This window comes from Brachyistius frenatus, unplaced genomic scaffold (assembly GCF_029030835.1).
Source record: "Brachyistius frenatus isolate BFR_SWC_R1_liver_20210118 unplaced genomic scaffold, ASM2903083v1 Contig_366, whole genome shotgun sequence".
Classification (NCBI taxonomy): domain Eukaryota; kingdom Metazoa; phylum Chordata; class Actinopteri; family Embiotocidae; genus Brachyistius; species Brachyistius frenatus.
In genome coordinates this window covers 234,392-252,500 of record NW_027210965.1, presented here as the reverse complement: position 1 = coordinate 252,500, position 18,109 = coordinate 234,392, and the positions used below count along the sequence as shown (strand labels likewise).

General features: G+C 40.4%; 1 protein-coding gene across 1 annotated transcript in view; it reads left to right on the top strand.

Moving 5' to 3' along the window:
• Positions 1–1,197: 1,197 nt before the first annotated feature.
• The window catches only part of mpped1 (metallophosphoesterase domain containing 1), a 91,403-nt gene continuing 74,491 nt past the window's right edge, over positions 1,198–18,109 (top strand). The window contains exons 1-2 of the mRNA XM_069724232.1: positions 1,198–1,519; positions 6,254–6,435. Coding sequence (XP_069580333.1) covers positions 1,347–1,519; positions 6,254–6,435 — 355 coding nt within the window. The 5' untranslated portion in view covers positions 1,198–1,346. The remainder of the gene's footprint in view (positions 1,520–6,253; positions 6,436–18,109) is intronic.

Here is an 18,109-nt window from a genome sequence, read left to right as displayed (position 1 = left end):
ATAATAGTATAATAATTTGACTAATATTATGGTGAGTTTGTTAAATGTGAATGAATTCTTGTGATATTGTGGAGGGATGTTGGTACTTCAGTGTGATTGCTGTTCTATGAATGTGTGATATATCTGTTGGATATAATTAATAGAAACACGAGGCTGCACAGATTTGAACCTGAAACCAGCTGCTGTCATCGATTGTGTGCGGTAGTAAATAAATGAGATCATCTGTGGGGACTCGTGTGACCCCGTCATCAACACCAGTTTATTTAAACCAACATCTATCTCGACCTGTAATGAGCCTCTAAATATGAATATAAGAATTTAATAAATGGTTCATGTGAGAGTTGAAATAACTGCTCTGATAGAATTAGATTATAATTATTCTATTTTGATTTAATGACATGAACCGGGGGACTGTGGCTTCATTCTGATATCTGCAGTCGGACTTGAACACAGCACTCAGTCACATGTGAGGGAGGCTGTAGCCCAGACGGTCGACTGGGTTGGTGGTTCGATCCCCAGCTCCTCCTGTCCACATGCCTAAGTGTCCTTGAGCAAGACACTGAACCCTAAGTCGGCGTGTGAATGTTCTCCTGATGGCAGCACCTTGCATGGTGATCTGTCTCATTAGTGTGTGAACGTATGGGTGAATGGAAAAAACATGTAAAAGCACTTTGTGACTGTAAGGTGATAAAGCTCTGCAAGTACAGACCATTTACATGACTTGTGACGTAGTTGAAGCTGTCAGGGAGATGAAAATTCATTCAATTTAAAAAATGTATATTCCCTCATTTTTTTTATTACTTCATCATTTTGTTATTTATATTGTACTATTTATGTAAGAATTTATGCTTTGGCAACATGTTTAATCCAAAACATCATGCCAATAAAGCGAATTGAATTGAATTGAATTGAATTGAATTGAATTGAATTGAATTGAATTGAATTGAATTGAATTGAATTGAATTGAATTGAATTGAATTGACAGCAGGACACCACAATAAATCGAATAAATCATATAGAATTGATGGGAAAAGAATTTGTGGCGAGCTTTTAAATTTAAAATGATACTGTAATTCTCCGTAAATATCTAAAGTAAAGTTTGTCCGTCCAACCGTGTGTCATTTCTGCTCTGGTGTGTTCCTGCCAGGTGCCAAGAAGAAGAAGAAGAAGAAGAAGAAGAAGAAGAAGAAGAAGAAGAAGAAGAAGAAGAAGAAGAAGAAGAGATGTCCTCTCCTCAGGTCTGAGCCCGCCAGGACGTTTCTTGTCCCCTCACAGTCCTGCAGCCGACACAGAGACGACCTCTGACCCCGCTCTCCTCCAGCCGCTCTGCTCCGGTCCCTAGGAACATGGCCTTCACCTTGTCAGAGATCATGGCAGCCCGGCGGCAGCAGTCTCAGGCTCAAGGGCAACGTGGCAGCAGGACGGCGGTGGAGGTGGACGAATACAGCACCAACCCCACCCAGGCATTCACCTTCTACAATATCAACCAGGGACGCTTCCAGCCACCGCACGTCCACATGTGAGTCCACACACACACTCACTCACACACACACACACACACACACACACACACACACACACACACACACACACACACACACACACACACACACACACACACACATGCGCACTGCAGCACGTCAGTCCTGATTCTCATCTGTACTGAAAGAAGAATGAGCTCCCCATCAACATCAGGACAGCAGAAAATCTGAACATCTTCCACCACAAACTAAAAACACACCTCCTCCTCCTTTACCTTGAACAGTAGAACTTTAGTATCTTAACATAGAACTTACTGATAGAACTTCGTAGTTTGGCTTTCTTGGAGAAATTATATTTTCTTGATTCTTGTTGTTCTGGTTTTGTACCTTCATGGTTGAAATGAACTTATTGTAAGTCTTTGGATAAAAGTGTCAGATAAATGAAATGTAATGTAATACTGATTTTGAACCCAGCTGTTAAATTTGGTGTCAGTAGTGAAAAATGACTTCGTTCATGTTCGGCCTACTGTGGAAAAAAAAATCATTGTAAGTTAGTCAGAAAGATCAATTTTGTGTCATTTTGGGATCATAATTGTTCCGTGTTGTTGGTGCAGTTTTCTTTTTAGCAGTTCATTGATGAGATGAGATGTGATGAGATGAGGTGAGATGAGATATGATGAGGTGAGGTGAGATATGATGAGGTGAGGTGAGATGAGATATGATGAGGTGAGATATGATGAGGTGAGGTGAGATGAGATATGGTGAGGTGAGATGAGATGAGATGAGATATGATGAGGTGAGATGAGATGAGATGAGATATGATGAGGTGAGATGAGATGAGATATGATGAGGTGAGGTGAGTGAGATGAGATGAGATGAGATGTGATGAGGTGAGGTGAGATGAGATATGGTGAGGTGAGATGAGATGAGATGAGTTATGATGAGGTGAGATCAGATGAGATATGATGAGGTGAGGTGAGATGAGATATGATGAGGTGAGATGAGATGAGATGAGATATGATGAGGTGAGGTGAGATGAGATATGATGAGGTGAGGTGAGATGAGATGAGATGAGATATGGTGAGGTGAGATGAGATGAGATGAGATGAGATATGATGAGGTGAGATGAGATGAGATATGATAAGGTGAGATGAGATGAGATGAGATGAGATGAGATGAGATGAGATATGATGAGGTGAGGTGAGGTGAGGTGCGATGAGATGAGATGAGATGAGATATGATGAGGTGAGGTGAGATGAGATATGATGAGGTGGGGTGAGGTGAGATGAGATATGATAAGGTGAGGTGAGATGAGATGAGATATGATGAGGTGAGGTGAGATGAGATGAGGTGAGATATGATGAGGTGAGATGAGATGAGATATGTTGAGGTGAGATGAGATGAGATGAGATGAGATGAGATGAGATATGGTGAGGTGAGGTGAGATGAGATGAGGTGAGATATGATGAGATGAGATGAGATATGATGAGGTGAGGTGAGATGAGATATGATGAGGTGAGATGAGATGAGATGAGATATGGTGAGGTGAGATGAGATGAGGTGAGATGAGACGAGAGGAGATGAGATGAGATGAGGTGAGGTGAGGTGAGATGAGATATGATGAGGTGAGGTGAGATGAGATGAGATGAGATATGGTGAGGTGAGATGAGACGAGAGGAGATGAGATGAGATGAGATATGGTGAGGTGAGATGAGATGAGATATGGTGAGGTGAGATGAGATGAGATATGATGAGGTGAGGTGAGATGAGATGAGATGATGAGGTGAGTGAGGTGAGATGAGACGAGAGGAGATGAGATGAGATGAGATATGGTGAGGTGAGATGAGATGAGATATGGTGAGGTGAGATGAGATGAGGTGAGATGAGACGAGATGAGATGAGATGAGCTATGATGAGGTGAGGTGAGATGAGATATGATGAGGTGAGATGAGATGAGATATGATGAGGTGAGGTGAGATGAGATGAGATGAGATGAGATGAGATGAGATGAGATGAGATGAGATATGATGAGGTGAGGTGAGATGAGGTGAGATGAGATGAGATGAGATGAGATGAGATGAGATGAGATGAGATGAGATGAGATGAGATATGATGAGGTGGGGTGAGGTGAGATGAGATATGATAAGGTGAGGTGAGATGAGATATGGTGAGATGAGATGAGATGAGATGAGATATGATAAGGTGAGGTGAGATGAGATGAGGTGAAGTGAGGTGAGGTGAGATGAGATATGATGAGGTGAGATGAGATGAGATGAGATGATGGTGAGGTGAGATGAGATGAGATATGATGAGGTGAGATGAGATGAGATGAGATATGGTGAGGTGAGATGAGATGAGGTGAAGTGAGGTGAGGTGAGGTGAGATGAGATATGATGAGGTGAGATGAGATGAGATGAGATATGGTGAGGTGAGATGAGATGAGATGAGATGATGGTGAGGTGAGATGAGATGAGGTGAAGTGAGGTGAGGTGAGGTGAGGTGAGATGAGATATGATGAGATGAGATGAGATGAGATGAGATATGGTGAGGTGAGATGAGATGAGATATGATGAGGTGAGATGAGATGAGATGAGATATGGTGAGGTGAGATGAGATGAGATATGATGAGGTGAGATGAGATATGATGAGGTGAGGTGAGATGAGATATGATGAGGTGAGATGAGATGAGATGAGATATGGTGAGGTGAGATGAGATGAGGTGAGATGAGATGAGACGAGATGAGATGAGATGAGATGAGATGAGATGAGATGAGATGAGATGAGATGAGATGAGATGAGGTGAGGTGAGGTGAGGAGAGGTGAGATGAGATGAGATGAGATGAGATGAGATATGATGAGGTGAGGTGAGATGAGATGAGATGAGATATGGTGAGGTGAGATGAGGTGAGATATGACGAGGTGAGGTGAGATGAGATGAGGTGAGATATGATGAGGTGAGATGAGATGAGATGAGATGAGATATGGTGAGGTGAGGTGAGATGTGATATGATATGATATGATGTGATATGCTGAGGTGAGATGAGATGAGATATGATGAGATGAGGTGAGGAGATGAGATGAGATGAGATGAGATGAGATGAGATGAGATGAGATGAGGTGAGATATGATGAGGTGAGATGAGATCTGATGAGATGAGATGAGGTGAGATGAGGTGAGATGAGATGAGATATGGTGAGATGAGGTGAGATGGGATATGATGAGATGAGGCGAGGTGAGATGAGATGAGGTGAGATATGATGAGGTGAGACGAGGTGAGACTTTATTAATCCTGCAGATGGTAAATGTTGTTGTTACAACAGTTTAAGAATACAAGTAGGAAAAAGATAATTACAGAGACAAAATTACAAATACACATGCAATAAAAAAATAATAGAATAAATGAGAATGTTTTTTGGAAAACTGTAAAAAAATTATCACAATATATAAACACACACACACACACACACACACACACACACACACACACACACACACACACACACACACACACACACACACACACACACACACACACAAGCTATATACACAACATAAATAAACACCCTGATATGTACAGATAATTTAAAGAAAAACATAATTATTGCATGTAGGTGATAGAAAATATGTTGTTAATTGTAAATTTCCAGGATATATTGTATATTGCACAGAAATTGCAGATCATTGATATGGATTACTTCGTGAGTGATGAGAATATGTATTATTATTATGTATTATACAGTACAGTACATTATAAAAACTCGGAAAAAATAAGTGTGGTATAAAAAAGTATAAAATAAAATGAGTGAGGTCTGTGTGGAGAGAGAGAGAGAGAGAGAGAGAGAGAGAGAGAGAGAGAGAGAGAGAGAGAGAGAGAGAGAGAGAGAGCACTTAGAATTCCTCTTTGAATAAGGGAACAATATTAATATTCTATAGAATATGTTTTTAACTGGTTGTAAGTTTTCTTGTCCACAGCTGTATAATAATCTACAGTAACTGACATGAAGAATCACTTTCATTAAACTGCACTAAATAAAACCATAGAAACTGTCTTTTAAACAGATATATAGGAAGTGAGTTTCTCCAGGAAGCCTGACGTTACATTCCTTCACTCTTCTGTAAACTCAGAGGTGGAAGTGGAACTTTTTTCACAAAGCCTCTCCTGGATTGTATTACTTTGTGACTCACTTCATATATGCATGTATATCTGCTTTCCCGCTTCACCCCGTTTCTTTCCCTCTCTTTTGGTGGGGAGAAGGAAGAGGAGAAGGAGGAGGAGGAGGAGGAGGAAGGAGAAGGAGGAGGAGAATGAGGTGCAGGAGAAGGCAGGGCTGGGTGTTATCGTACCTGGAGGAAAGCTCTCTAAAGTGGGCCATGGTTATTCACCAGCTCCCCTCTTCCCCCTGGAGACCTCGTGGAGCTGCACACTTGCTGAAATCCCACAGGACGCTGCTCTTTTTCTGTATCTGCGCTTTATTCTTTTTCCATCTCTGCACATTTCTCTTTCTGTCTCCTTCAGTGCTGTGCTTTTATTGTGGCCTCTCGCTCCCATGATGCCTCTCGTTTCCTCCTCTGCCTCAGTCTGCAGGGATGACTTTCTGCTAGATACTAATTCTGATTTCTTTCATTGTCAGCCTCTTACCACAGAGACTCTGCATACGGCGCCATGTCTTCTTCTCTGGTTTTGTTTTAAGTGCACCAGCAGCTGCTTTGACCCCTTTTCCTTTCCTCTCTCCCTTTAACGTCCTTGTCCTTTGTTCTCCTCCTCATCTCAGGGTGGACCCCATGCCTCACGATGCTCCCAAGCCGCCGGGTTACACTCGCTTTGTGTGCATCTCAGACACGCACTCCCGCACCGACGCCATCCAGATGCCGTACGGGGACGTGTTCATCCACGCCGGAGACTTCACAGAGCTGGGACTGCCCTCGGAGGTCAAGAAGTTCAACGACTGGCTAGGTCAGTACCTCTGTGTGCTGTAACTGGGTCCCCTCTGTTAACCACACCGTCAGCAGGGTCAGTGCACAGCTACATTTACTCTCATGGAGGGCCATTAGAAGTTGGTTAGAAAACTTTGAGAAGTGAAACGTCCTGTAGCTCAGGGATGAATCATTTTACACATATTGTAGAGCAAATTACAAACCCCTGAATACTTTCCCAGTCCTTTTAAATCACTGACCACGCTTCCTCTCAGCTCTCTCTCCTGAATACAGCGCTCTGTGGCTGCTGGTGTACTAATCTTTGAGGAGTTCCTTGAACATATCACAAAGAGGAGTTTTAAAAGTGGTCTGTGATCATCGATGTGCTGCAAAACGATGAAAACACGCTGACAACACGCTGAAGATGACCGAGTGTCCACACTGATCGTTAGTGTGCTGTTACAGAAGTCGGACTGAAAACTGACACGGTGATTTGGGGAAAACGTCAGTCAGGTAACAGAGGCCTGAGTGTGATTAGTTGTAAACATGCAGTGTGATCAGTGGTGAACATACAGTGTGATGTGTGGTGAACATATTGTGATTAGTGGTGAATACAGAGTGATTAATGGTTGAATATACAGTGTGATTAATGGTGAATACAGTGATTAATGGCGAACATACAGTGATTGATGGTGAACATAGTGATTGATGGTGAACATACAGTGATTGATGGTGAACATACAGTGTGATGTGTGGTTAACATACAGTGTGATCAATGGTTAACATACAGTGTGATCAATGGTTAGCATACAGTGTGATCAATGGTTAACATACAGTGTGATCAATGGTGAACATACAGTGTGATTAGTGGTGAATACAGTGTGATTAATGGTGAACATACAGTGATTAATGGTGAACATACAGTGTGATGTGTGGTGAACATATTGCGATTAGTGGTGAATACAGTGTGATTAGTGGTGAACATACAGTGTGATTAGTGGTGAACATACAGTGTGATTAGTGGTGAACATACAGTGTGATGTGTGTCTGTTGTTTCTCTCCTCTACTGTCTGACGGCTCGCTGACTTCACAGCTGTAGTCTGAACATTCAAAACATCCTTAAACCTGCAAATGAAAGGAAGAAACCCTGAAAGAAAGCAGGCAGTGAGGTGATGCCTTCAGGCTCCAGGTCACTATCCTCCCAGCTGGATATTTACATACATTTATAATACTTCAGATTTTACTCTTTCATACAATTTAAAGTTGGCAGTTTTGGTAGTTCTTCCTCTGAAGAAACCTTCTAAACTCCACTTCCCGTTTACCACCACATGTGGTTAGGCAGTGACGATAAAGAGATAATAATCCATATGAAAATATTTATACTGGTTTTTATTAAGGTGCCCTCTATAAAAGATTCTAATAATTTACAAATACTTTGACCAATAATACAAGTTTAAATAATATAATTTGGTTTGCAGCGTTGTAAAAAAAAAAAAAAAAATCCCTTGGTGGTTGTTTATATCATTATATCATGTTAATCCAAGTATGTATTTCATTATTATGGTCATTTTAATAATTCATCAGCTCATAAATGTTAATAAATCCATTATTATGGAAAGCAGCATTTATTTTGAATGGTTATTTGTGTGCAGCAGTGCAAGTTAAAACAACTGAATTTGTCAGTGAAACTATGTATTTATTGTTAATTTAGTTTGCAGCCTTTTACATTAAATTAGTAGTCACATGATCTACTGGTCACATCCGTCAACTTGTTCTTATTAATGGTTTCTGACTGATCTAAGAAGGATTTCTAAATCAGTCCCTCCAGAAAATAACAATCTTGTGATTGTAATAATTAACACAAATTCAATAATTGTATTCAATATTTTTTTAAATTCCTGCAATTTCTCCACAAAACATGTCACCAGAACCTGTGCTGAAAGTATTAAAACATAAAGGTAATCTTTTAAAAACAAAACTCACTTTTATTACCAACAATAACTCCTCATTTTCAATCAGAAAGTCTCTGCTCCTGTTTTCATCACCAAATAAAACTCGGTTCACCTGAGAAACAGGAACAAGAAGACAAACAGGAAGTGAAATGTGTCCTTCACATTAAAATGATGTGATTAAATGTTTGTGATCAAAGGAAGTGATTCCATATTACTGGATGTTAAATGAGTTTTCTCCACACGTCCATTTGTCAGAGACGTCTCTTTGTTTGTTTCATCCAGCAGGTCTATGTGTTGAATGAACATGAATTAAACAGCATCTAAAGCTCTTATTTTGACAGCTGATGTAGTCCTTGTTTCTATATTCCAGTCACAGACGCTCTGTTCTGGAAACATACGCAACTTTTGGGACCTTTTAGGAACCTTGAGGACCTTTGAGGAGCTTTTAGGAGCTTTTAGGAGCTTTTAGGAGCTTTTAGGAACTTTTAGTAGCTTTTATCTCCACGGTTCTCTAAGTTCAATAATTACATAGAAAACATTAGAACTAAAATATTTCTGTGAAGTGCAGCATGATCATTATCACAGGAAGTTATTACAGATTCATTCATTTATCATAGTGTTTACATTTTAAAAAAAATAATAATTCAACTTTTTTATACTCCCCCAATTTTGCGGAAAAAACACACTTAAAACTCCACAAATTACATCAACATTTTAGAGAAAAATCTGCTGCAAAAAAAAATAATTTCAGACCGGAAGCTATGCTCACTTTTATATCCAGTCTGTGTTTTATATCCAGTCTGTAGTTTTATATCCAGTCTGTGTTTTATATCCAGTCTGTAGTTTTATATCCAGTCTGTGTTTTATATCCAGTCTGTAGTTTTATATCCAGTCTGTAGTTTTATATCCAGTCTGTGGTTTTATATCCAGTCTGTAGTTTTATATCCAGTCTGTGTTTTATATCCAGTCTGTGTTTTATATCCAGTCTGTAGTTTTATATCCAGTCTGTGTTTTATATCCAGTCTGTGTTTTATATCCAGTCTGTGGTTTTATATCCAGTCTGTAGTTTTATATCCAGTCTGTGTTTTATATCCAGTCTGTGTTTTATATCCAGTCTGTGTTTTATATCCAGTCTGTAGTTTTATATCCAGTCTGTGTTTTATATCCAGTCTGTGTTTTATATCCAGTCTGTAGTTTTATATCCAGTCTGTAGTTTTATATCCAGTCTGTGTTTTATATCCAGTCTGTGGTTTTATATCTAGTCAGTAGTTTTATATCCAGTCTGTAGTTTTATATCCAGTCTGTGTTTTATATCCAGTCTGTAGTTTTATATCCAGTCTGTGTTTTATATCCAGTCTGTAGTTTTATATCCAGTCTGTGTTTTATATCCAGTCTGTGGTTTTATATCCAGTCTGTAGTTTTATATCCAGTCTGTGTTTTATATCCAGTCTGTGTTTTATATCCAGTCTGTAGTTTTATATCCAGTCTGTGTTTTATATCCAGTCTGTGTTTTATATCCAGTCTGTAGTTTTATATCCAGTCTGTGTTTTATATCCAGTCTGTGGTTTTATATCTAGTCAGTAGTTTTATATCCAGTCTGTAGTTTTATATCCAGTCTGTGTTTTATATCCAGTCTGTAGTTTTATATCCAGTCTGTAGTTTTATATCCAGTCTGTAGTTTTATATCCGGTCTGTGTTTTATATCTTGTCTGTAGTTTTATATCCAGTCTGTGGTTTTATAATAATTTTAGAGAAAATCTATCACTAAATCAAACATTTTTACTTACAACAATCACAAAAAACTCCTGGAATCCTGGAGGGACTGATTAAATGACCTGTTAAACCACAGAGAGACTCTGGTTCTGTAGCCAGCTGCCTGTGGTCCTGTTAAAGTGAGACTATTTAATACGTGGTACTTCTCTGCAGACTGAACACTTTAAAGTGTAGTTTTAAGGAAGAGAATAGATTTTAATAAACACTATTTATTAAAGAAGGAGTAAAGGAGCTTCAGCGGAGTCTTCTTTGACTTTGGGCTCCACAGCCGGCTCGAAGCTTCTTATCTGTGTACTGAGTCAGGAGCAAGTGGAGTCTTATCATCACTCCTGGCAGGAAGTGACCTCGTTGGGAGCAAAGCGGCAGGAAATCTGTTGAATGTTGAGGAGTGTGAGCATGCCGAGGGGCTCCACTATTACCACCTTCATCATCATCATCGTCGCCAGCATCATCCACACCTGCACCAACCTCCCTGGAACGGCAGCAGCCTGTTAGCAGGTGCCGCCTTTGTGTTCATCTCTCTCCGAGGGAGGGAGGCAGAGCGGGAGGAGATAAGGGGAGAACTCGCTGTCCTCCCCCCTTCCTCCATCAAACACAGGAGCTGCAAATCCGCTCACAGCTCTCCAGTGGAGGGAAGGAAAGATGAAGCAAGCCACACGTGCTGCTGCTGCCTGTGAAGTCTCTTCCTCCTCCTCTCCTCTCCTCTCCTCTCCTCTCCTCTCCTCTCCTCTCCTCTCCTCTCCTCTCCTCTCCTCTCCTCTCCTCTCCTCTCCTCTCCTCTCCTCTCCTCTCCTCTCCCTCCTATAAATATTTATAACGTGGCTATTCTTTCTCTGTCTGTCACACACACAGTCTCATTCAGGAGATGAATGTAACTCCTGCTGTTGAGTGTGTACACAACAGATTTTCTGGGAGATGAGGTTTGCGTATTCATTTCAGAGGAGTGTTTGTACGAAGCGAGTCTCGGTCAGGTATCACCATCTGCTCCCAAACTTTCTGCTCTTTCATCTTTCCCCTATTTCTCCATTTTTTTCTTTCTTCCTCCTGCTCATGTTTTCTCATATTGTGTTTGTCCCCTGCAGCTCCTTTTGTCTTTTCCCTCCTGCAGACTGTTCCTTTCCTCCACCACCTTCCTTTCACTGCTCATTTTCCTCTTCTTCCTTCTCCTCCTTCCTCCAAACCTCCCTGTCCTACTCCAGTCCTTTCTCTCCTGCTGCCTCTCACTCGCCGGCTGCTGTCTGCGGTTCTTCTCTCAGCTCTTATTTTTAGCAGGAAGTCAGACGGCTCTTGGGGGCCGCTGGCAGCCGCTCAAGGCTTTGTCAGGGATGGCAAACATTGCAGGCAAGGGGGGAGAGAAGAGGAGAGAAGAAAGGAACAGAGGGGAGGAGTGAAGAGGTAGGAGAGGAGTCTCATGCAGGGAGAGCGGTTGGAATGTGAGGGGAGGACTGGGAGGAGAAGGATGAGGTATAAAAAGAGGAGAGACGAGTGGAAGCTGTCCACATCTGTCCCCAGAGGAAGGCTGCCTTACCTGGCTAAACTCACAGCTCAGCCCCGGAGACTGATTGCACACTTCTGCCCTCTGTTGTCATGGTGATACATACAGCTCCAGCTGTCAATCACTCTGTGTGGACTGTGTGTGTCCCCTGATGATCAGATGTCATTAACCATCGTTTTAATCTGTAAATCAGATTGTGTGATGAATGAGAGCTTAAAGCAGTAGTGTGCAGGATTTAGAAACATCTAGTGGTGATGTTACACACTGCAGCGGACTGAACAGCCCTCACAACCCTCCTCCTGTTTGGTTTGTCTCTTCTGGGATGCTGTAGAAACATGGAGGTGCAACATGAAGCGGAGCTGCTCCCTCTCTACATGTGACGGGTTAATTTTACGATGATGTAAACACAACGATTCTTACTTTCAACTGATTATACACACAGAAACATGATTATAAAAATGATCTTACATGTCGGTCAACTATATCAAATATACAAGATAAGGTGCAGTTAGAGGCTCCGCCCCCATTGTTTCGGTCTGCAGTATGGGAGCACTGAGTTTAATGTTACCATGATGGAAAAAAGTGGTGGATAAAAAGTAGACTTTGTGCAAACACTTCTTGACCAACCATCAGTGATGTCATCAACCATCACTTTGGCACAGGAAGTGACCATATTTGGACGGAGCTGGGGGAGGAGCCAGCGGTGGATCTGACCGATCTGATCGGAAACCTGACGATACTACGTCCCGCCCACCGATAGCTGTAACCTGACTGCACCAAAGGCCTGTCAATCAAACAGACACGCCCCCAAAAACAGGTCTTCTTGAATCTTCTTTTCTAATGAATGAGGGATTATTTTCAGATGGACCTCCAGAAAACTAATAAGAAGGAGCGACTTTAGCTAACAACACCGAGATAACTGATGGACACATTTTATTCACTTTGGATTTGATGAGAGAAGTTGAATGGGAGTCTATGGAGCCGGAGGCTTTTTGGAGCCGACCTCTAGTGGCACTCGCTGGTATTGCAGCTGAAGACACTTCTGGATCGGAACTATTTTACAGACCTGAACCTACAAACATTTTTATAAATAGTCCGTGGTTTTATATCCAGTCTGTAGTTTTATATCCAGTCAGTGGTTTTATATCCAGTCTGTAGTTTTATATCCAGTCAGTGGTTTTATATCCAGTCTGTGTTTTATATCCAGTCTGTAGTTTTATATCCAGTTTTATATCCAGTCTGTGTTTTATATCCAGTCTGTGTTTTATATCCAGTCTGTAGTTTTATATCCAGTCTGTGTTTTATATCCAGTCTGTAGTTTTATATCCAGTCTGTGGTTTTATATCCAGTCTGTAGTTTTATATCCAGTTTTATATCCAGTCTGTGGTTTTATATCCAGTCTGTGGTTTTATATCCAGTCTGTGGTTTTATATCCAGTCTATAGTTTTATATCCAGTCTGTGGTTTTATATCCAGTCTGTAGTTTTATATCCAGTCTGTGGTTTTATATCCAGTCTGTAGTTTTATATCCAGTCTGTAGTTTTATATCCAGTCTGTGGTTTTATATCCAGTCTGTAGTTTTATATCAAGTCTGTAGTTTTATATCCAGTCTGTAGTTTTATATCCAGTCTGTGGTTTTATATCCAATCTGTAGTTTTATATCCAGTCTGTAGTTTTATATCCAGTCTGTGTTTTATATCCAGTCTGTAGTTTTATATCCAGTCTGTGTTTTATATCCAGTCTGTAGTTTTATATCCAGTCTGTAGTTTTATATCCAGTCTGTGTTTTATATCCAGTCTGTAGTTTTATATCCAGTCTGTAGTTTTATATCCAGTCTGTGTTTTATATCCAATCTGTAGTTTTATACCCAGTCTGTAGTTTTATATCCAGTCTGTAGTTTTATATCCAGTCTGGGTTTTATATCCAGTCTGTAGTTTTATATCCAGTCTGGGTTTTATATCCAGTCTGTAGTTTTATATCCAGTCTGCAGTTTTATATCCAGTCTGTGGTTTTATATCCAGTCTGTAGTTTTATATCCAATCTGTAGTTCTGTAGTTTTATATCCAATCTGTAGTTTTATACCCAGTCTGTAGTTTTATATCCAGTCTGTGTTTTATATCCAGTCTGTAGTTTTATATCCAGTCTGTAGTTTTATATCCAATCTGTAGTTTTATACCCAGTCTGTAGTTTTATATCCAGTCTGTAGTTTTATATCCAGTCTGGGTTTTATATCCAGTCTGTAGTTTTATATCCAGTCTGTAGTTTTATATCCAGTCTGTAGTTTTATATCCAATCTGTAGTTCTGTAGTTTTATATCCAATCTGTAGTTTTATACCCAGTCTGTAGTTTTATATCCAGTCTGTAGTTTTATATCCAGTCTGTGTTTTATATCCAGTCTGTAGTTTTATATCCAGTCTGTGTTTTATATCCAGTCTGTAGTTTTATATCCAGTCTGTGTTTTATATCCAGTCTGTAGTTTTATTTCCAGTCTTTGGTTGTACCACCTGGTGATGATGATAGCGACAGTACTTCCAGCAGGATGAAGCCTTTAAGAGTTCATGACCTCAGAGAGTCCCTGCAGACAACAATCAGAGAGGTCAGCATCTCTGAGTGGAGCATGGTGGACTTTCAGCCTCATGCAGTCGTTGAGGATGAATGATTCCAGTCTGTGGACCTTTGGTTCTCCACCGTGTTCTGATGAGCTCAGTGCCAGCGTGGAGCCGCGGTAGGACAGTGATCTGTGTGTTGGAGCGACTGGAGGCTGATTAACAGGAGAGAGGAGAGAGCCAGACAGGAGGTGAGTAGAGGGTGAGAGGAAGACCTGGAGCTGCTGAACACCACTTCAGTCCAATTGTCTCCAATAACGGCAACTTTGATCAGCTCTCAGCTCTCTGAACGCCGCAACAAGCATCCGTGTGCGATTCGTAAGCCGAGGCAACACTTCCCCGAGTGTTTGCGTGTTTGTTTGTGTGCGCTGCCCTAGTTGTAGACTTGAGTGGCGTCTTTATTCATGCCATGTGATAGCGTGAGCTGCTGGAGCGGAGAGGGAATATACTGCAGTGAGTACTGTTTAAATATGGATCTGATTTAGCTTTGGAGTCGACTGTGGGTCAAGAGAGAAGCAGCTTCCATTCTTAAAAGATTCGTTGTGCTGCACACACACACACACACACACACACACACACACACACACACACACACACACACACACACACACACACACACACACACACACACACTCGCACGCACGCACGCACATACACACACACACACACACACACACACACACACACACACACACACACACACACACACACACACACACACACACACACACACACACACTCTCTATTTTTGGAGCCGACCTCTAGTGGCACTCGCTGGTATTGCAGCTGAAGACACTTCTGCATCGGAACCATTTTACAGACCTGAAGCTACGAACTCTTTTATATCCAGTCTGTAGTTTTATATACAGTCTGTAGTTTTATATCCAGCCTGTAGTTTTATATCCAGCCTGTAGTTTTATATCCAGTCTGTGGGTTTATATCCATGTCTGTAGTTGTATATCCAGTCTGTAGTTTTATATCCAGTCTGTAGTTTTATATCCAGCCTGTAGTTTTATATCCAGTCTGCAGTTTTATATCCAGTCTGTAGTTTTATATCCAGTCTGTGGGTTTATATCCAGTCTGTAGTTTTATATCTTCTCTGTTTTATATCCAGTCTGTAGTTTTATATCTTGACTGTTTTATATCCAGTCTGTAGTTTTATATCCAGTCTGTAGTTTTATATCCAGCCTGTAGTTTTATATCCATGTCTGTAGTTTTATATCCAGCCTGTAGTTTTATATCCAGTCTGTGTTTTATATCTAGTCTGTGTTTTATATCTAGCCTGTAGTTTTATATCCAGTCTGTAGTTTTATATCCAGCCTGTAGTTTTATATCCAGTCTGTAGTTTTATATCCAGCCTGTAGTTTTATATCCAGTCTTTGTTTTATATCTAGTCTGTGTTTTATATCCAGTCTGTAGTTTTATATCTTGTCTGTTTTATATCCAGCCTGTAGTTTTATATCCAGTCTGTAGTTTTATATCCAGTCTGTAGTTTTATATCCAGCCTGTAGTTTTATATCCATGTCTGTAGTTTTATATCCAGCCTGTAGTTTTATATCCAGTCTGTGTTTTATATCTAGCCTGTAGTTTTATATCCAGTCTGTAGTTTTATATCCAGCCTGTGGTTTTATATCCAGCCTGTAGTTTTATATCCATGTCTGTAGTTTTATATCCAGCCTGTAGTTTTATATCCATGTCTGTAGTTTTATATCCAGCCTGTAGTTTTATATCCAGTCTGTGTTTTATATCCAGTCTGTAGTTTTATATCCAGCCTGTAGTTTTATATGCATGTCTTTAGTTTTATATCCAGTCTGTAGTTTTATATCCAGTCTGTAGTTTTATATCCAGCCTGTAGTTTTATATCCATGTCTGTAGTTTTATATCCAGCCTGTAGTTGTATATCCAGTCTGTGATTTTATATCCAGTCTGTAGTTTTATATCCAGCCTGTAGTTTTATATCCAGTCTGTAGTTTTATATCCAGTTTGTGTTTTATATCCAGTCTGTAGTTTTATATCCAGTCTGTGTTTTATATCCAGTCTGTAGTTTTATATCCAGTCTGTGGTTTTATATCCAGTCTGTAGTTTTATATCCATTCTGTAGTTTTATATCCAGCCTGTAGTTTTATATCCATGTCTGTAGTTTTATATCCAGCCTTTAGTTTTATATCCAGTCTGTGGTTTTATATCCAGTCTGTAGTTTTATATCCAGTCTGTAGTTTTATATCCAGTCTGTGTTTTATATCCAGTCTGTAGTTTTATATCCAGTCTGTGGTTTTATATGCAGTCTGTAGTTTTATATCCAGTCTGTGGTTTTATATCCAGTCTGTAGTTTTATATCCAGTCTGTAGTTTTATATCCAGTCTGTAGTTTTATATCCAGACTGTAGTTTTATATCCAGTCTGTAGTTTTATATCCAGTTTGTGTTTTATATCCAGTCTGTAGTTTTATATCCAGTCTGTGTTTTATATCCAGTCTGTAGTTTTATATCCAGTCTGTGGTTTTATATCCAGTCTGTAGTTTTATATCATGTCTGTAGTTTTATATCCAGCCTGTAGTTTTATATCCATGTCTGTAGTTTTATATCCAGCCTTTAGTTTTATATCCAGTCTGTGGTTTTATATCCAGTCTGTGTTTTATATCCAGTCTGTAGTTTTATATCCAGTCTGTGGTTTTATATGCAGTCTGTAGTTTTATATCCAGTCTGTGGTTTTATATGCAGTCTGTAGTTTTATATCCAGTCTGTAGTTTTATATCCAGTCTGTGGTTTTATATCCAGTCTGTAGTTTTATATCCAGTCTGTAGTTTTATATCCAGTCTGTAGTTTTATATCCAGTCTGTGGTTTTATATCCAGTCTGTGGTTTTATATCCAGTCTGTGGTTTTATATCCAGTCTGTGGTTTTATATCCAGTCTGTAGTTTTATATCCAGTCTGTAGTTTTATATCCAGTCTGTGGTTTTATATCCAGTCTGTAGTTTTATATCCAGTCTGTAGTTTTATATCCAGTCTGTAGTTTTATATCCAGTCTGTGGTTTTATATCCAGTCTGTAGTTTTATATCCAGTCTGTGGTTTTATATCCAGTCTGTAGTTTTATATCCAGTCTGTGGTTTTATATCCAGTCTGTAGTTTTATATCCAGTCTGTGGTTTTATATCCAGTCTGTGGTTTTATATCCAGTCTGTAGTTTTATATCCAGTCTGTAGTTTTATATCCAGTCTGTGGTAGATATCCAGTTTTATGTTCCAACCTGCAGCAGTTAATGAGTAACATGGTTCCGAGACGGGAGGTGTACCGCTCACACCGGGTTGAGTGGGTTCAGACCGACACAGGTCATCAGGTAAGTCCAAGGCAAGACAAGGGGACACAAGGGGACACGAGGGGACACAAGGGGACAGGCAGCTTGTTGGTTTGATAGCAGGTTGCAGGTGAGTAGACGTAATGAACCGACAACCCGGGACTGCAGGACCAGGGTTGATATAGTGCCAGGTGGTAATTAGCAGGATTGTCAGCAGCTGTGCACCAATCAGGGGGCGTGGCCATGGGAGGTGTGAAGAGGCAGGAAGTGGAGAGACAAAGACCAAAACACAATAAACAGGGAATGACAGCATGAGGAGAAGAGATCACAGGGTCAGACAGAGATCCTGAACCCTGCAGCTTTAAACCACTTGGAGAGGGAGGTGTGTCCTTAACAGAGACCCCCCCCTCCCTCTCTCTGTCATTCCCTATTTCCCTCCCTCCCTCTGACTCGGCCGGCAGCTTTTAGCTTCTCTGCTGCGCCTCCTTATTTAGCGCTGCTCTCCTCTGTTCCTCCTCCCTGCTGAATAATAGATAAGTGACGACCATGATGCGATTGCCGTGTCGGCACTTTAAATGCAAGTGTGTGTGTTTTCT